Here is a 20,842-nt window from a genome sequence, read left to right as displayed (position 1 = left end):
TCTTTTTAAAAATAGCAGAGCAAGACCAAATTCAACAACTTGAGCTATTGTTGCAGTATGCAGAATGACTGAAATCAGGACTAGAAGACCTCTAGCAAATTAGCAAATTTAATCTTGAGAAGCTGTGCAGTTACATCTTCTATTAGCTAATAAAAAGTGGCATACCTGGAACCAGGATCCCCAGTATTTGCAATATCTGTCATTATGCATCAGGAAATTGCAGTCTCAGATAGCCCAGTTGGTATTTCCCAAACAGAGGAAGAATTAAGTAATTTCAAACTCCGATACATTCATCTTGAGTTTCTTAATTAGCTCTCACAGTACAAGACATATCAGGTTCATCATTTCTCTTCTACCCAGTAAGAGTGAGCAGGAAAAATATATTTATGCCCTTTCTTGTTGGAGAAGCTTGAAAGAAGATAACAACTTGTAAGGATACAGACTGAGAAGATGGCATGAACCAATGCATTACATTATTTTTTAAAAACCCAAATCCCAAGAGCATCACCAGGGGTATGATTTTGATCAGGTCTAGCTAATCTCTGCCCTAACTGCTCCCTTGAGAGTTTTATCTTATCTCTTCCTGAATGCTTCTTGTGAGCATACTTCAATAACCATTTTGACAGACTGCTCCGCTGTCAAATCTTTCTGTTGGAAAGTTTCTCATTAAATCTAATCTCAGTGTCCCCTTTTTCAGTGTAAGACTATTAGCAGCTTATAAAACATCCTTGTGCAACCTTGAATAAATCTTCCTTGTCTTTTATCACTTTGTTGTACAGAATTATCAGTTATCCCCCTCTAGTTACTTTCTAAAACTATATATATTACAGTCCCTTACCCTTTCCTCATTTTTCCTTTGTGTCATATTGAACAGTTTCCACGTCTATAAGAAGCGATAAAGGATTTATATTAAAGAAATACCTGTGTCATGCCATATTTCAGCCATCTTTCAAGGGTTTAACTTAGAACTAGATATAACTGATTCTTCTAAAAACATTCTTCCATTTTCAGTGTTATGAAAATCTTATTCAGGTCCAACAAAGAAATCCACTCTGTAGTATCATTTTTCTTACCTAATTTGCAGCACCTATGCTAAGCAAACACAAAAAGTCAAACAGAATGCCAGATATACATTAATAGATATAATTTATGCTGTTTATGAATTAATTTAAGAACAGGAAAACATGTTTTTATAGCAAAATGGCCATGTTGTTGCAGAATCCTGCAGGATGGATTGCACTGCAGTTTTTAACCTCTAACTGCTCAATAAAAAAAGCCAAGGAGCAGGCAGGGGAAACAGGAATAGGGACAAATAAGGCCTGATGTGAAGGTAGAAAAGTGTCTGGCAGCACCAGTAGCTGAAGAAATCCCACAGCCCTGCCACCACACTAATGGGCTGCTCCCCTGCCTGTAAAAACTACCTACTGCTCTCTCCAGTAAAATTCCACAATGGGCTGGCTAAGCCTCTCTCTGTATCTATCTATATATATTCATATAAAACACACACAAAAAAAACCCCAACCTGAAAGCCCTCTTTTGCTGTGAAAGCAAAATTTGTTGCTGACCACAGTAGTGTTGTAACAGCATCCCCACAGATGCTAGATTGAGAAGCCCAACCTTATGAGCTGCTGAGAATCTCCTGTGGGTAGGAAAGGCTTTTCTTCTAGAAAAAACAATTGTGTAGAGGTCAGGAAATTCATTAACTTGCATAGTTACCAAAAGGAGTTAATTAAGCCATTAGTGACAATATATAGAAAGCATGAAAAGTATGTAAGCATGATGATACGTAGGATGGGAGAATACTATCGATGCATTGAACTTTGCTTGCCAGAACAGCTCAAGATTGAAAATGGACAAAGACACAGGCCCAGCCTCATGGCAGACACAGGTTTGCTAGAACAGAGGTCAGAGCAGCAGACATTGCTTAGCAAGGAGGAACATAAAGCTGCTGCCTGCTCTATTAGTCACCTGGGATCCCTCCCTTTGGACCTTTGGGTGCATGAGTTTTATCTCAGCCCTCTTACTGTGGCCATGTCAATGGTCTTCCCCAATCTTAAAACCCTGGGGCTGCTTCTTGGCCCGCGCTCACGCAATGGCTGAGCAGCTTCTCCTCTTTGCGGGAGGACTTGGTGCTGGGGGAGCACAGCCGTTCCCGCTGGGGGAGCCTGGAGCAGCCCCTGCGGCAGGCTGTGCTGGGGCAGGAGGTCACAGCAGAACGTATACAGGTCATACACTTCACTGACCCTGAGGCACAGGTTAAAGTCTGTGCTGTCCTTGCTGCCTACTGTAAATGATTAACTTTTTTCCCAAATTCTTCATCTAAGAACACTGGACTGATAAGAAACTCTTTTATTACTAAGCTTCAACCTCTCTAGTGCAGGCAAACATGTAATATAATCTTTTTAGTAAACTCACCAAACTCCATTTTAAAAGTTAAATTTCCCTGAATAAAGAGATACTACTGCTCATGCATGAAAATGTTAAGAAAAAAAAAATACTATTGAAATTCACCAAAAGAAAGCAAGGCTTCTTTCAGCAAAGCCTGTGATCTATTTTCCTGGACTGATCTCAAAAAAGGCAGTTTTTGGCAAGGGTATTTTACATGCCAGTTATCTTCACATACACACATCAGATTATGTAATACATATTGTTGCAAGTAGTAGTTTTCAATGCCTCTTTTACAGATTTTTTTTCTTTTTAAAAAGCACACTTTTTGCAGTTTTTAAGATCTGTGAACATGATGACTGTCCTGAAAGGTATGATAATCTCTCACAGTGTTTTTCCATCTCTTCAGTGACTTGCCATGGGAGATAATTATTTGGCTAGTACATTTTGTCACTCTTGGCAGGAGTGTCAAATATAGAAGTCAAGAAGACTTTGTAGGTTACTGCTCCAGCATAGAGACGCTTAACGAATGCCAGAAGTCAAATGAGCATAAAACTGTCTTCACAAAAGCTGGAGCAAGACACAACATGAAAATGTTCCAGTCTTTCTTAAAATATTTCTGTGAAATTTCTCCCTAGTTATTCTTTTTTCAGTTTACAGCTTATAGTAAAAAAGACTTTTACATTTTCTGACTCTTCCACACAAGTTTTAAGATCTCACCAGTAAGAAAAGCAACTGGTAATATCATAATGTCAGTAGCTGAATTGAAGAAATAGTCTTCCATAAAGACAATGAACTAGATCTCAGACCACTGTTGGTCTAGCTGTAGGGTCATGACATAACATACTCTGTGGCACTGTCACTGTAAGACATTTCTTCCCCTCTCCTTTCCCACTGTTCATCCCCTGAGACATAGTGCACTCTACCCTCAGTTGCGGCGGTGCTTTTTATGTGGACCAGCTGTAAATTTTATCTGGAAAACTGATCTAACTTGAAAAAAAAAGTCAAAATAGATAATGATTTTAAAAAAAATAAACCAAGCCAGATCAGTTGCTTGATGCAATTTATATTGCATCTATGCAAACCATCTGCACCAGTCTGTTTGAAAGGTGGTACATCTGGCATGCAAAAATACCTGAAGTGGACATTGCTGCATATATGTCAGAGAATAAATCCCCAGCCTTGGAGTACTTTTACCATTGTCAGTTATTGCACTGTAAAGATGGGACAAAACTTAGATGCTAATTTTATGTTAAATAAAATATGTTTCTGATAATATTTGTTTCCTTGTCTGTCCACCAAAGAGAGGAGTGGGTGAATTACTAGATGCTCCTCAAAAGCTAACATAAAACTTTAAAAATCCTTTCAGTGTAGGATAGAGGCACAAGGCTGTTCTGGCATTAGTGAAAGATCTGTACTATTCCACAGTTTTACAAGAACTATTTTTACTGTTTGTCTTTACAACCACCTTCTTAGCAAATTGCTTAGTCAGAAAACACAGTATGTTTTTGTTGTGCGGTGTACACTCAACAGGCTGGCTTAGTGGAAAGAAATTTCCAGATATTTACTATTTCTGAAAGAATTTGTGTTCCGTAACCACTTTCACCTCTGTATTCCATCCTGTTTTGTTTTTTTTTTTAATGTGAGAAAAGCCATTCAGCATTCTTTCCACTCTAAACCAAAAAGCTGTGATGCACTTATACATTTATTTTTTGAGAAGAAAGGAGCTGAATGAAACTCAGGAGCAGTATTTTTGCTATGGTGCAGAGATGCAGATGTGGAAGCAGCCTTAAATATACAACAGACGTGGCCTTATTTGACTTAAAGTGTCAAGAGTAAACTTCCTTCCCTCCTAAGGGCAGTTCAAACTATGCTAAGACTTGGTCTCAGCCTGCATCAGCAAGATGGTTATTTCCAGAATTTGTTTTCAGAGGCAGAAGATATCCAGTTTAAACATGCCTACAGCAGATGCAACAGGAATAAGAAAGTCTATAGAGATCAGGAAGGCCGCAGGAATTATATATCATCACTAGTGACAATGTGTGCATCAACATGCAGTCACCAAACAGCAGACACTTACCAAATCATTCTTACAATCGTCTAACACTGATTCTCTGAAGAATTGCAACACTTACTTCTATTCCATTAAACTTATGCACGTTTCCCTTTGATTAAGACAAGCCCAGCATTTATTCACCAGAACCAAGAAGAAAAATACATCGGCTGCTCACTACTGCACATTTGGTAGAACAGCTTAGATGAAGAAAGTCACATCAGTGCAAAAATCAAGAATTAGTGCTACACAATTAAGGGTCATACTTTTAAAATACTTTTTTTTTTTTTGCAATTAATGGAACAGTTCTTTGGTTTTGACTATCTACATCAGGCACATTAGGTTTCTGTCATGACTTGTGACAAAATAATCCCATTGATAAATATTGCTGGGTTTCAACAGTTTAGTAGCATAGCCTTCATCTGTGGACAGCCATGCACAGCAGAAAGGGCAGCTGTCATCAAAGATGCCCCAATGTTTCTTGCTGCCTCTCTGCCAAGGGTTACTGCCCCCAGGAGAGAGCCAGCCAGAAGGACGGTGTGTTCACGGCTCAGCCACTTCACCGCAACGCCCAACCTCCTGCTTCAACTGAGAGTGGAACCGCACTAGACACAAAGGCCTGGGCTTGCACACAAGCAACCAAGCTACACACGCGTTCCACTCTTGATTTTACTGTGAAAGTAACTTCTCGTTGAGGGGGAACACGTCACTGGGAACGGTAACGTTTTAATTGCTAAGGCGATAGCCACTCTCTTTCCTGCATGTGTAAACTACAAGGGATTCGGGAGAAGTCTGCAATGGACTTGGAACAGTTTGGCAACATTGGCAACAGCACAGCTCTGGCACCATACTCTAGGCTCCTTAAGTGAAAGGAAGATAAACGCTATGTAACCTGCCATGGAGGGATCCATCTGTAGATGGATTATCTAGTGAAGAGAGAGATCTACAAGACCTGCCTGTGTGACAAATGCCGACCAAACATCTTGCTCGCTTGCTGTGAGGAGAAGCTGCATTTTTTCTCCTTCACATATTTATAGTATCTAACTGGTAGAAATAAAGCAATAAAAGGGAGGAAAAAAGTGGAAATTTAAAACTAGCACTGAAAACAACGGTCAAACTTTAAATGGTGCACATTAATTTCTAGGCTTCTTTTTGATTATCAAAATCAGTATGAAATAAATTTTTGTAATTCTGGTACATTTGCACCATACAGGCATCAGTAAAGCAGTCCTCAAACCTGAGGTCACGGCTTCAAGTGGGGCTACAGCAGTTACCAGTGGAGCAGCAATCACAACGGGAACAAGGCTGGCAAGGAGAAATGGACTGCGATTGCAACAGCAATTCCAACACTTTCAATGGCAAAGCTGGAGTCTGTCTATTTGATTCTAGTTATCCACGTGTCCTTTCTGCTTTACGTGTGTCAAGGGTATATACCAGGTAATTTAATTAAAAAACAACATGATCACGCAGTTTTTAAGTTATTTAGGTTTCTTTTGGAATTATTTGGGTCAGTGCTAAACACAGCAGAGTGTAGTAACACTTCAGGCTCTAAACATGGAGGTTTTCATTCCAGGAACAGCATTTTCATAAACATCTACCATTTAGAAAATTAGCATGTACTCTGTCTGCATGATACATTACTAGCATTACTTCTCACAGGGAAAACTCAATTCCAGTATCTTTGGTAACACTATTGCCTTTTGGTCAGCCTCTTTTTTGAGAACAAATCCAAATTAGGTATTTAATTCCCTTCCACACTAGCGTTTCCATCAGCTTATGTAAGCAAATCATTTTACATCATAATCTGTAAAGTGTCTAATAGAATTTAAATATTTTTATTGAGATTCCATCTAATTATAGACATAGGCAGTACTTCATGTATGAACTGTTATATTTCATTCTTCCTTCCCCATTTAGGAAATCAGATGTTTTCTGATGTTTACCTTGATGACATATTGCACTAACTTTGTTCAAACTATGGAAGTTTACATTTATCTGGTTTTTTTTTTCCTGTCTATAATCCTGAAATAAAACTCATCAGTTTTCATATGAATTATGTTCTTACTTATTTGTCATTCTATTTACATATTTACATATTGGAGTGCTGCAATGGATGGCTACAAGCTCTTTAGAAAGGATAGGCAAGGAAGGAGAGGTGGTGTGGGAGCCTTGTACGTTAGAGAGTGTTTTGATTGTCTAGAGCTCAGCGAAGGTAATGATAAGGTTGAGTGCTTATGGGTAAAGATCAGAGGGAAGGCTAATAAGGCAGATATCCTGGTGGGAGTCTGTTATAGACCACCCAACCAGGATGAGGAAACAGGCAAAGTATTCTACAAGTGGTTGGCTGAAGTCTCACAATCGCTAGCCCTTGTTCTTGTGGGAGACTTCAACTTACCAGATATCTGCTGGAAATACAACACAGCAGAGAGGAAGCAGCCTCGGAGGCTCCTGGAGTGTGCGGGAGATAACTTCCTGACACAGCTGGCAAGCGAGACAACCCGGGGAGGTGCCCTGCTGGACCTGCTGCTTACAAACAGAGAAGGCCTGGTGGGCAATGTGGTAGTCAGAGGCTGTCTTGGGCTCAGCGACCATGAAATGATAGAGTTTTCAATTCTTGGAGAAGTAAGGAAGGGGGTCAGTAAAACTGCTACCCTGAACTTTAGAAGGGCAGACTTTGGACTGTTTAGGAGTCTGGTTAAGAGAGTCCCTTGGGAGGCAGTTGTGAAGGGCAAAGGAGTCCAGGAAGGCTGGATGTTATTCAAGAAGGAAATCTCAAAGGCGCAGGAGCAGGCCGTCCCCATGTGCCATAAGTCGAGCAGGCAGGGGAGAAGACTGGCCTGGCTGAACAGAGAGCTTTGGCTGGAACTCAGGAAAAAAAGGAGAGCCTACCACCTTTGGAAGAAGGGGCAGGCAACTCAGGAGGACTACAAGGTTGTTGTGAGGTTATGCAGGGAGAAGATTAGAAAGGGGAAGGCCCAGCTAGAACTTAAGCTGGCCACTGCCGTTAAAAGATAACAAAAAATGTTTTTACAAATATATCAGCGACAAAAGGAGGGCCAGGGAGAACCTCCATCCTTTGTTGGATGAGGAGGGAAGCATTGCCACGAAGGATGAGGAGGAGGGTTGAGGTACTTAATGCCTTTTTTGCCTCAGTCTTTAATAGTCAGACTGGTCATCCTCAGGGTTTTCAGGCCCCTGAGCTGGGAGATGGAGATAGGATGCAGAATGAAGCCCCAGTTGTCGAAGAGGCGGCAGTCACTGACCTGCTCCTCCACCTGAATGCTCACAAGTCCATGGGGCCAGACAGGATCCACCCAAGGATACTGAGGAAGCTGGCAGAGGAGCTGGCCAAGCCACTTTCCATCATTTATTAGCAGTCCTGGTCAACAGGGGAGGTCCCAGATGACTGGAAGTTAGCAAATGTGGTGCTCCTCTACAAGAAGGGTCAGAAGGAGGATCCCGGGAACTACAGGCCTGTCAACCTGACCTCGGTGCCGGGAAAGGTCATGGAGCACATCATCTTGAGTGCCATTACGCGGCACGTGTGGGACAACTGGGGGATCAGGCCCAGCCAGCATGGGTTTATGAAAGGGAGATCCTGCTTCACTAACCTGGTCTCCTTCTATGACAAGGTGACCTGCTTAGTGGATGAGGGGAAGGCTGTGGATGTTGTCTACTTGGACTTTAGTAAGGCCTTTGACACTGTCTCCCACAGCATTCTCCTGGAGAAGCTGGCTGCTCACGGCGTGGATAAGTGCACTCTGCACTGGGTTAAAAACTGGCTGGACGGCCGAGCCCAGAGAGCGGTGGTGAATGGAGTCAAATCCAGTTGGTGGCCGGTCACGAGTGGTGTTCCCCAGGGCTCAGTACTGGGGCCAGTCCTGTTAAACATCTTCATTGATGACCTGGATGAGGGGATCGAGTGCACCCTCAGTAAGTTTGCAGATGACACCAAGTTGGGCGGAAGTGTCGATCTGCTGGAGGGTAGGAAGGCCCTGCAGAGGGACCTGGACAGGCTGGATCGATGGGCCAGGGCATGAGATTCAACAAGGCTAAGTGCCGGGTCCTACACTTGGGTCACAACGACCCCATGCAACGCTACAGGCTGGGGGAGGAGTGGCTGGAGAGCTGCCTGGCAGAAAAGGACCTGGCGGTGTTGGTTGACAGCCGCCTGAACATGAGCCAGCAGTGTACCCAGGTGGCCAAGAGGGCCAATGGCATCCTGGCTTGTATCAGGAATAGCGTGGCCAGCAGGACCAGGGATGTGATAGTGCCCCTGTACTCGGCACTGGTGAGGCCGCACCTCGAGTACTGTGTTCAGTTTTGGGCCCCTCACTACAAGAAGGACATGGAGATGCCGGAGCGTGTCCAAAGAAGGGCAACGAAGTTGGTGAAGGGTCTGGAGCACAAGTCTTATGAGGAGTGGCTGAGGGAACTGGGGTTGTTTAGTCTGGAGAAGAGGAGGCTGAGGGGAGACCTTATTGCTCTCTACAACTACCTGAAAGGAGGTTGTAGCCAGGTGGGGGTCGGTCTCTTCACCCAAGTAACAAGTGATAGGACGAGAGGAAACGGCTTCAAGCTGCGCCAGGGGAGGTTTAGGTTGGATATTAGGAAAAACTTCTTCACCGAAAGGGTAGTCAGGCATTGGAAGAGGCTGCCCAGGGAAGTGGTTGAGTCTCCATCCCTGGAGGTATTTAAAAGACGGGTAGACGTGGTGCTTGAAGACATGGTTTAGTGGTGGACTTGGCAGTGCTAGGTTAATGGTTGGACGCGATGATCTTAAGGGTCTTTTCCAACCTTAACGATTCTATGATTCTATATTTCTATTGCAAAACTCTAAACCTGGTATAGCTGAAGGTACAAATACATTGATTAAATACCTTCTTCACAGTGGTGAAAACTGTCAATTCTGAAGCAGCTAGCACTCTATTCTTCAAATACTATTTTGCAAAATAATTAAGCCTTACTGTTATCATAATTAAATGATGCTTTTTAAGAACTGGGGGTTTTTTTGTTTCCTATTCATAGTAACACCTAGGAAGAACTGGATGCAGACAGCTCATTTTCAGTCTGAATTCTACAAATATTCTCTTCATGCCATGCCACACTTATTGTTAAGCATACTACCTATGGCTTTAAATTTCTATATTGGAAATTTAATTCCTCCACACTTGGAAAATTATTGTAAAATTTCTCATTCTTATAAGTTTTTGAAAGTTCTAATAGGAAAAGTTGAAACAAGTAAGAAATCTGTGTAATTAATTTAAGCATACTGGACATCACTTCCCTAGCACATGTTTGTAACCATTCCTGCACATACTAGTATCTTCTGAGTTTTCAGTTAGAAATAATAAAGAATATTAGCTCTGTGGATCTAATTATGTTTAAACCATTTCTGTAAAAATTTGACAGAAATGTCATGGAATTTTGGGTTGCTCCATTGTTCCTTTCTTCCTTAATATAAGATATAATTTTACCCATAGCATTAATTTTGCGGCCTACAATATGATTAAGATGATTTGGTCTATTTTTGTGGGCTACACAAAACATTGTATTACCTGGATAATGGGTCGTTTCACTCTCCCTGGTTCCATTTGCAACTCTTACAACATTCTTTTGTTAATTCTGACTTTCACCACAGTAACCCTTCATCAAGAGCGAAACAGAAGAGCTGAAGCAGACACCTTTGTCTTACTAGCTTTTTAGGAATATTTCACTAAAAAAAAAGAATCACTTAACAAGATGTTACATTTAGGGAATTAAGTGTCAGATAATACTGTGTCTTCTAAAATTTGAGACAGTAAACATATAAATCAAGCCGTGGCTTTAGGAAAGGCAACTCAATTTCAGCCAGAGATTCTTTGCTGCCAAAGACAATACAGCAAGTTGCAATTCTACCTGTATGGAATTCTGCAATTGTAATTCTACGGTTCTACAACTTGAAGAAAGGCATTCGATTTAATGCACAGTCTGGTATGGTCAAAGTATTGTCTTCTATTAAACTTGGGTTTGCTTATGTATGAATTAAGTACATCCATATTTAGCAGCTATGTTCTACATTCAAAAGGAAAATACCCTCCAGCAACAGCTTTTCTCTCTTTGTGTAACCGTGTAGCTTGTATCTTCTATAGGCTTTGTCAAAGCACAGTTAGGACACTGAAGACTAAGACGTAGGTCCCTTCTTCCTCTCTTCAGGAGTCTACACTGATGATCCACCAATAGTTCATCAGCTCTTGCAAGGGCTGTTCAGAGGCTCTTGCAAGGTCAGCCACTCTGTCCCACCCATGTTCCTGCTCGGCCAGGTTAGTATCCCTGACAGGCTATCTTCTCCAAGGCAAGGCAAGTTATCTCTAAACCCACATAAAAGAAGGTTACTGAGCGCAGGAGGACTTTCAGCTTCTTTTGCAGGTTCGTAGCTCACCTTCCCTCCAAACTGTTCCTCTTCACTGCAAATGTGTAACCCACTCTTTGCCTAGAAGTCCTCAGCCCCTTCTCCCCAGATGGTCACGGGAATCTGCCCCATAACAAGACCTTATTAAATTATTAATTCCCACTGGAGAGCTTTTCAGTTTGTTTTGATTAGCAGCCTGGTCATGAACTTCTGTCCAATTTTTGTTTACTTACATCCCTTTCCAGTTTCAGTCCTAGATATTGGTTTGGCTAGCCTGTGTCTTCCTAGGACAAGAAAAATATTTCTGTTTTCTCTCCTCTGAGAGATTTACACATTGTAGAGTATATAAAATAGTATGAAATGCCGAAAGTTGATTTAACAGACCTTGGATATTTGACATACTGCCTTTGATTTTAACTAGACAAAGAGCTTTTCTACAACCTCTCTAAAGACGACAAGTCAAAATCTTATCACCATTATTGATCTTTCCAAAGAAAAGATAGTTTCATTAGTTTGATTGGTCATTTATCGCTTCCATGACCAACAGACCGAGTTATTCTATATTGTTCTTAATTTCTTAATGGAAAGCAACCTTTTCATTTCCCGTCATTCAAGGAAGATGATTCTACTACCTTTCTCTTTAAACTGTTAAAATCGGAAGTAATTTAAATTAAAAATAAAGAAATGCAAATTACAGATTTGACTGTTCCAAGGCTAAGAATGCACTTTTACCTCTTATTAAATATATTCTGTAATGCCCTTTTACCTGCCTATACTTCCACAGTACTGTCAGGTTCCTCCCTTGAGTCTCTCTCTTATGGCAGCTCATACAAGGGAATGATCTGGAATAATGCGGTTTTCTAACCTTACATAAATATCTACAAGCAATATATGGGTCCCATTCTCCACATGAATCCAATAAAGAAGCTGGATTCTGCTCAGACCTACCAGGATTCTTCCACATAAATCTGTTTTTGTACCAACTGCCCCCCTCTACTCTCAATGGATAAGTGAGACAGAACTGAGCTCAGCTACACTGACCTACAAAGGACGACAGTTCTCCGAAGAGCCTAAAATACAAGTGTAAATGAGATGATGTCCCAGTTGCTCTGACCCCAGGACTAACACGAATTATCTCTTTCAGAAGGGTGGAGCTGTAACAAGTTTATGGTATTTCCCAGCTCTGGTGACCTACACCAGTTCCAAAGATGCAGAAAAAACCCCCAACCAATAATTTGTTCTGGAATATGAGCCATGAATATAAATTATTTAAATGAAATGCGGTCTCATCAGTGTAATTTCACCATGTATCCAATGGCTTTGTGTCAGAGAATGCTTTTGGATATTGCTTATCTGTTACTGTTCATTTTTCACCTTTTTTATTTGACTTTCTCTCTAGCACTAGGCAGACATCCACCAAATTAAATATTACATCATAGATATGGTAATATTTATTTATAGACCAAGGGCTAAATGAATATTATTAGTAGTATTTCCTAATTTTTCATCAGAGACACAAAGATCTATGCCTGCAATTTAAAGGCTAAAAAAATTTAATTTTGCCTGCTTCGTAAGTTCTAAATGATTGCACCTCTGCTGAGGCTGCACCTCTGATGCTGCTACCTAATAGCGATGCCTCCAAGTAATAGGAAGAGGAAACCCAACTTCACCTCTTAATGAAAACATTTTCTTGAGGAAACGGTTCAGTCTGTGATCCAATGGATGGTGCTTCTAGATTCCTCAAACCACATTTTCATTGCGTGTGATTTTCAGAGAACATCTGCTCTGAGTGAGGTGAGCATTATAGTTTGGCTGTCAATGCATGATATTAAGGTATGCATTAGCTCTCTAGGTAATTTCAGTACTTTTTAAAGACAGCTGAGATTTCTCTCCAAATACATGGACAATCTGACAGATCAACCATTATTAGCAGTACTTGTAAATCTCTGTCTTGTATGGTTTGCCATCACACTTTTTCCAGTCTTGGCCTTGCAACCGAGACATAGCTACATCAGTTTATATTTTCTCTGTCTTGCTATTTTTTCCATATTTCTGAGAAGTTAAGAATCCCATCTTCTTGCTCAGCTGCTACAGCTTCATGCCTCAAGCTACCCTAAATAAAATGTCAGCTGTGTATATATCTCAGTTCCATTCTTTTTGTGTATAGCAAAATGGTAGCACAGAAATTTTCATAGCATGTGCTGAAGGCTTCTGGGGCCTTAGAAAAATTCTCTAAATTTAACATTGTTTTCTACTTGTATCATTTCACTTCCTGCAACAAACTGGTCAAACTTCCCATGAGCAAGCCCTTTTATAAAACATTTCCTTCCAGCTTCGAGATATCTTAGTACTACCAAAAATCATTACTATTTTATGAGAAAATTATTGACAGAACTTTTATAGGAGTGATATCCCAGTCTCAGGCATTGTATTACAGGGAACATACTGTGCAGTGCCTTATATATTTCATTTTCACTCATACCATAATATTTCAGGACGAAACAGCTGATCATCAGCTCCTCGATGTGTGTGATAACTGCCTCATGCTGCCATAACTATGTCCATGCTACAACTTTGTCTAGAAGCCACCCTGGGGGGCTGCCAACATTTCAGAGGTGCAGTCTGAATCTCATCAGCTGGTTTACAAATCATAATTGATTTACGAGCTTTAAGTTTGAGTGTTGCTTGTATTGCAGGTTTTAGCCTTAGAGAAGTAATGGATAGTACAAGTGCAATTTCATCCTGCTTTTATTTATTTTTCTATTATTGTAATCTACTTTTTAATCTACTTCCATTATTGTAATCTACTTTTTCAATCCAGAAACAGGCAGGGTGAGGTTGTCAGCACATTCTGATGCAGTGCACTTTTGTCTACGCAGATCCCGCACTAGACTGCCTCTGATATGACCTGGATCCCAGCAAATACTGTTAGTACCTCTTGCAGACCACACTGCTAGTGTGTTGTCACCATTATCCAGGAGCACTTGCCAGTGTCCAGCTTTGGTTCTGAGTCTTGAGAGTGTTTCTACTCTTGCCTAGTCAGGCATAGATAATAAGATCTTTGTTTAAGCTGCTAGAGTCTGCTCTGTGAAAACACATGGCTTGCCTCGCTTCTCCAAGGCTATTATGATGCCATTCAACCAACGGGATCAAGTACTCTTTCCAAAATATCCAGACACGCACCCCACCACCACCACCCCCCAAAAAAAAAGGAAGAAAATGAAATGCAGCTAAGTCCACTTATTTTATCCTGTGAACATCTGAGATGAGCACAGGCTGATTCAGATGTTATAATATAGCATAGTTACAAAGCTGAAGAACATTTATCAAGCCTTTCTGTCAAACGCCACCCCTGACTAGGAGCCAAAGGAGGACTTAGATTTGAGATACTTCTGTCTGGCACATTCCAGTAAACACAAACAGCTGTCCACTGATACATTTTGAAAACTGAATGACAGATATGTTGCAATAAACTTTTCCACTGTATAAAGTAGCCAGTATATGGGGAAGAAAAAGATTTTTGAAAACAATCTCTAGACCACAGTATTTTGTTCCTCTTCAGGAAACTACTCAAAACTTAAACACAAATTCACATTATATTGTTTAAAATATTAATTTTGTGTAGGATGTACTAAACACTAAATGTATTAGTATTTCAGAAAAAGATTGTAATGTTTCCCTTTTCTAAGTTAAAGCTAATCATCTGTTCAAATGCTGAATATGATTGCCTGTTTCTCCATACTAACTTGGAAGAGTAAAACCAATTTTTTTGCATATCCAGCAAGTACACTTCTCCACTTGAAAAATGTATTTTTTGGGGGAAAGAACCTTTCAAGACATCTGTAAAATATTTGAGTTTGAAAAATCATTGCTTGAAAGTATTCTTATTTTCTTTCTGTGAAAAGAAGTGGTGAGCATGGTCTTTGAGATACTTGGGACTCTTCGTTATTTGATACAATCCCAAGAATCCCTGGAAGTAATATGTACACATCACAATTTGCAGAAGATGTAATCTGATCACAAGAGCTGTGAGCTATGAAACAAGAGAGAGGGTAAGGGCATCAGCATGAAAATAGGAGCCTGGAAAAGTTCTGAGATGTGAAAAGAAGGTAGACCGTTTGGTGTAGGACTTTGGAAGTGAACCAAGAGCCCTACAAAGTAGGGAGAAGAGAAATGGTGTTAGCACTGAGCGTTCAAATATCGCTACTACGGCACTGACCAGCAGGGTCTGCATTGTAGCAGTTCATTGAAAGAATCTCTACAAAAGTCAAGCCAGTTTTTTTTACGAGCTAAGCATAGTCTCTGGTCTATTTATGAACACTAGAAAAGTTCCAGGGAAATTAACAGAAAATGTTGAAACTGTTGGTAAGTGTATTCATCTCTAGTAAACTATGTTTGGCTGCAACAGGTGAGCATCCTATCCAAACAGGCAGCCTGTCCTGCTTCTCTCCTCCTCACAGCAGCCATTGCTAATCCTTGTATTGGTTGCTTCTAAAGTCCACATTGTAGCAACTCCACTGACCAGGCAACAATGTCATATAAGACAACAATGTAAAGATGTTAAAAACTGAATAAATATACAAACATTTCAGTTAAGAGCAGTCATTGTTAATGTATTAATTAGATAGTCTAACTGCTAGTAAAATGCATTATTTATAAAACCAACATTTGAAAATCTGGATAACTTACTCAACTTTGTAAAAGACGGAATACTTTAAAAGAAAAGGCAATCTTTTAAAAGATGCTGGAAATACTTCATTACAAAACCCAGAAATAGTGTCAGTGACACCCAATCTTCCCCTCTCTCCCTGATAATTTTCACCACCTGCTTTTAGCTACAGTGTAAGCCAAGATTTGAAAACTGTAAATCACAGGCAAAATGCTATATACCATGTAAGCTGCATCTCATAGCTACCAGACGTTCCAGCTGGGAAATCAAATCCTTACTCTCATCCACGCTTACGATAAGAGATACCTTACCAGATTTCTCTCTAGACAGCTATTCCTGATTAGATCATGTCTCCGTTCAGCACTCTGTCATGGTGTAGATCAGAGCAGCAAAATACATAGCCTGTTTCTCACCAGCAACCAGATAAGTAAGTTCTATGTCCTGCTGGTAGACTGAAGTCACTAAAGTTTTATTAAAAGTCCTTTAGTTTACCTGGGAACCAGATGTGCAGGCAGCGTGAGCCAGCCAGCCAGGTCCTAAGGCATGCCTCCCCACTATGCGCACGCTGTGCTACCAACCTTACGCCCGTTAGTCACGTCTCCCCTTTCCCAGCATGGGGGCCTGCCAGTGACGGCAAGCGGCTGACTATATCCTCTTTACTTGACGGGCCCCTGAGCGGGTTTTTGCAGTCGGAGTGCAGGAAGGGGCTGGGGAAGGGGCAGGGGGCAGAGAGGGAGAGCCCATAGGCACAGTCTGGCGGGAACTGCTGCATGGGAGAAGGGTGCAGTTCAGTGCAGGTAAACTGGGAGCTTTACGGCCTGCCAGCTCATTAGAGATGAGGCCATTTGAGGCAGACAGGACTATTTTTTCTCATTCACCTCTGCAATAGCGAGCAGTGATCTCACGCTCCAGAGACAGACTCAAGAACAATGTTTAAAACAACCTTCTTGAATTTATAGGCCACAGATGTTACCCATGCCCAAATTCAAAGACTGGCATAAAGTCTTCCTTTAATGGCAAAGGACACAGAAGCCGTTACAATTTTATGGCTGTTCATGCATGTCTCAAGACCCTAGTAAGAACTATAGCATTGCTGAGACTCCTGAAGGAGAGTCCGAATGGAAAGCAAAATATTGTCAGCATCCATGTCAATTCTGCAAAATTCACAATCTTAATCAAAGTGAAAGGTTTATATATGATCTGTAAATTAATAATTTTTATATAGCTATATATATATATTACATATACATATAATGCATACATACTCCCTCCATGTATATATTTATATCCACATAAACAGCTGGCCATTCTTTACTGCATCTGTTGGATTTTAAGAAAACCGAAACAGTCTCAAAATACTAACAGTCATGCTTGGATTGCTCAGAACCTGACTCTGGCAAATCTACAGAATCTATATGTAGTGCATAGGTTATATGGGCCTTATAAGAATCGCTTGAACTGAAGAAATGATTCATTACCTGTCAGTGTCATGATGATGCATAAATTCAACTAATCAGAACTAACTTCATAGTAACAGCTAAGAACAACGTTTTATATAAAGTATGATCATGTATCTAGCAGTATCAAGGGATTAAAAAGAGTTTTTTACAACATTTTAAAATAGGTGCATCCACCATAAGCTACTATTATACTTACTTTTAGCATGTGGTCTTTGAAATCTCGAACAGCCATGAGTCTAACATGACTATGCAAATTTTGGTAATCTGCAGTTAATTTCAAAGGTCCTAAACCTAAAGCAACCCCTATTGAACTGCATCTCATAATCTGGCCCCTAGATGTGAGGTTATCACTGTAGAATTGTTCTCCCTTTAACTGTAAGAAGTAGTTGTGAAAACGTTATCTAAAGTATTGATAAACCTTCTCAAGTAGGAAAACTACTTTGGTAGTTAGGAATAACTACTTTCATGTTATTTCAGTATTCAGCGTCAAGTGCCTGCTTTCCACAAAGATCACACAAGACAGAAATGCAACAGCAACAGCAAAATAAATTGATCGCTAGGATTTCTCTCCTAGTTCACACAGAACAAGGTATTTTTGTTGCTGACCCAGAACTGCTAATGAATGAGATGTTGTTCAGATAGATGTGCGTGTAAGTCACAACTTAGCCAAACATGTAATTTAAGCATAGGTCCCACTTAAGCAAAGAAAAAGTCTTTGCATCCTAACCATCTGCAGAGGCTATTGATACCCACCACTACTGCTTGCACATGATACTAAGAGCCTGTTCTGCTGCAGAGTTCAGGTATGCACTTCTACCATTAAAAGGAGCTCCCAGGCTTTGTTCAAAATGCCCCTCCTGCCTGGCTCCGACAGAGAGGAGATCAACATTGTGGGTCAGGCCAGCCCACTGGTGACCGAGCTAGAAAGTGAAACACTGCAATTCAACAGCTGGAACCTGTAGCCAAATTGTGACACATGGGTCTATTCCAGACATCTGCTCTGAGGAGTATGCGCCTGCAAAATCCACGCTGATCAGCGCATCGTGAAAGTCCAGGGCAGGACCCACTGTGAGGATGTGCACCCCTTAGTCTTACAATTCCTATCCTCTAAAATTTCATTTCCCTGCCAAATGTTTCTTCTCCATAACCTGCTATAAGCAGAGTCTCATATACCAGCCCTGCATCCACAGCTACAGAAGCGTACATACACACACACATCTGTGTATCCCATCTAACAAACGCAAGCCTGGATACACACCCATCGTAGCCACAAACCACATCGAAGAAAACTCGCCACAATGATTCACACCATTTACCATACAGATAACCCTTTGCCAATAAGTATATATAGATATAGTCCATGTCCGTGTATCACACGCAACAAGCCCAACCTCAATAAAAGCACGCCATCTATTGCGCACAAGCCTGTGCCGCTGTGCAGAAACACCCCATCTGCGTGTCACGCAATACTCCTATAAGTACTGCTTGCACCCTCCTGTCACCCCTGAAGCGCCCAGGCTGTTGCAGGGCCTGGGGCTCTGTGTGGGTGGGTGCATGTGTGTGCGTGTGCACGCTCACACGTGCACAAAATGTGTGAACGTTAAGTGTCTAAGAGTGCATGTACATGAACGCGTGTGACTGCATGGCAGAGCGTGTATGAACGCACAGGGTGCCTACAGGTGCGTGAGCCTACGTGTGAATGGGTAGCGTGTGAGTGCGGAGGTGCACGTGGCATACACACCGATGCGCGTGCGTAGTGCGTGCCAGCATACGCACGGGCCGCAGCGCGCGTAGGGAAGACTGGATGTGGGGGGGATGTGGAGCGCGGCGAGCACGAGCGTCAGTGCCTGTATGCGTAGCGTGAGTTAATGCCCGGGACGAGGTGTGCGGGAGCGCCGGTGTGGAATGCACGTGTCGGATCCTCCGCGTGCGCGTGTCGGCGCGTCAGCCGGCGCGTGCCACCCCCCTGCAGCCCGCGCCGCGCTGCGAGCACCGGCGATGCGCGGCGAGGTGCCAGCCCCCGCGCGCCTGCGGGGCCCCGCGGGGCAGCTGCGGCGCCCTGCCCGCCTGCGTGTCCGTCAGTCCCTGCGCGGGGGGGTGCCAGCGCCAGCGTGGCGGTCCCTCCGTCCGTCCCCGCCTGCGAGGGCGCGGGGCAGCGGGCGGCAGCCCACCGCCGCGGGCCCCGCTCGGGACGGGACGGGGCTGCCCCGGTACCTGCCGAAGTGTCCCAGGGAGTCGAAGAGCCGCTCGGAGCTGGGAGCCATGGCGGGGCGGCGGCAAGCCGGCAGCCTCCGTGGCGGCGTCCCGGCGGTGCGGAGAAGAGGCACCGTCCCCTCCCGTCCCCCCCCGCCCGGCCCCGGCGGGGTACGGCGCCCCGCCCCGCCCCCGCCCGCCGCCGAGGAGGGCGCCCGCGGCCCCCCAGCGGGCGGGCCGGCGCGCGTGCCCAACGGTCGCCGCCCCGCCGCCAACCGCCGCCCCGCGCGGAGCCGCTGCCGCTGCCCGGCGGGGCAGGCGGGACCTCCCGCCCCGGCGGCCCCGTTTGCCTCGGCGCGGCGGGAAGGCCGCCGGCCGGTCGGGGGGAGCGGGGCGGGCCTGCCTCGGCCGCAGCGGGCGGGCGGTGCGCGGGGAGAGGGGTGATAACTGCCGAAGTACTGCCCGAGGGCGCTCCTGGCCGAGCCAGCGGCGCCATCCCTCACACAGACTGGGCGCCGCGGCCGCTGCCCTCTGACGGATGGGGCTCTGCCTGTCCCGTCGGGCAGCACCTGCAGCGCGCTCTTTTTTTCCCCATTAGAATTAAATTAAAGGAGGCAATTACGTGCTTAAATCCTCCTGTGATAATCATTAATAATCTGATATTCCAGGCTCTAGTGTATTTCATATGGACGTCTTCAATTAAAGGAGGGTACAAACAATTTTTTCCCCGGACAGTATCTGAATGTTAAGCCTTATAATCCGCTCTGTAATTTGGATATATTACTTTGGATATATTTAGACATATTACTTTTACATGTTTTTTTTTTCTTTTAAGTTTTAGCACACAATGTTTTACATTGTATTAGTATTATCCTTTAATAAAGGTAAAATACGTAACATGTCCCATATCTGCATGACTGTCATTAGTACTCCAATTTGTAAGGAAGCCTCAAATATATTTGGACCTATTTTTTCTGTCTCACCCAGAGCAGGCCAAGATAATCAATTTGAAATTGTTTGAGGACAAGAAAAGCGAGTTACAACAGGAGACCTTTGTAAGTACCTTATCGGTGGGTTTTGTTGGAACGGATACACTCTAGCAGCCCAGTTGCTCTGGGCTCTGAGAATTAGGCAAGATGATACAGAAAAAACTGTTGCAGGTGCAGCTCTGACACTTAAGGTTCCCCCCCCCCCCAGAACACTTGATTTCCTCCTCGAGCAGATCCAAATTCAAAGCTGTCCCTGCTCTGAGTGAGGAGATGGACCAGATGCCCTCCAACGTCTCCTTCCAACCTAAATTACTTTATGATTCTGTGATGAAAGACACGCTTCCAGCGGGTTGGATGAGCTCTTTCTGGCCTGCTCTGTTGAAAACCACAGGGGAAAAAAAAACAAAAAAGCCAGCTCAGTTCAATCTTACTATACACATACTTCATTTTGGAGGAAGCACAGAAAACGCTGAGAAGTAAACCCCGATTAAATCACTGGAAGTCAACCCGCCCTTTCCAAAACCTGACCCAAATACTTCTACTACCACGCGGGCTGTCGCGCTCCACCGTTTCACGGGGAAATGTGCCTTTAAGCAGCTCTGGCACCAAGCAAGCGCCACAACTGTTCCTCTGCGTGGAGCAGATGTTGGGGCTTCGGGGTGACAATCTGTTCCGGCGCAGATCTGGAAAAAGCAGATGTTT

General features: G+C 43.1%; 1 protein-coding gene across 1 annotated transcript in view; it reads right to left on the bottom strand.

The window, feature by feature from the left end:
- The window catches only part of SLC22A16 (solute carrier family 22 member 16), a gene marked incomplete at its 3' end in the record, with an annotated part of 36,055 nt that extends 16,778 nt beyond the window's left edge, over positions 1-19,277 (bottom strand). Inside the window, exon 1 of the mRNA XM_082306287.1 lies at positions 19,173-19,277. Within this exon, the coding sequence (XP_082162413.1) occupies positions 19,173-19,222 (50 nt within the window). The 5' untranslated portion in view covers positions 19,223-19,277. The remainder of the gene's footprint in view (positions 1-19,172) is intronic.
- Between the last annotated feature and the right edge of the window lie 1,565 nt (positions 19,278-20,842).

Source organism: Platalea leucorodia (genome assembly GCF_965183815.1).
Source record: "Platalea leucorodia genome assembly, chromosome: 3".
Classification (NCBI taxonomy): domain Eukaryota; kingdom Metazoa; phylum Chordata; class Aves; order Pelecaniformes; family Threskiornithidae; genus Platalea; species Platalea leucorodia.
Note: the sequence above shows the minus strand (reverse complement) of the source record. Positions and strands in the feature narration are given on the sequence as shown.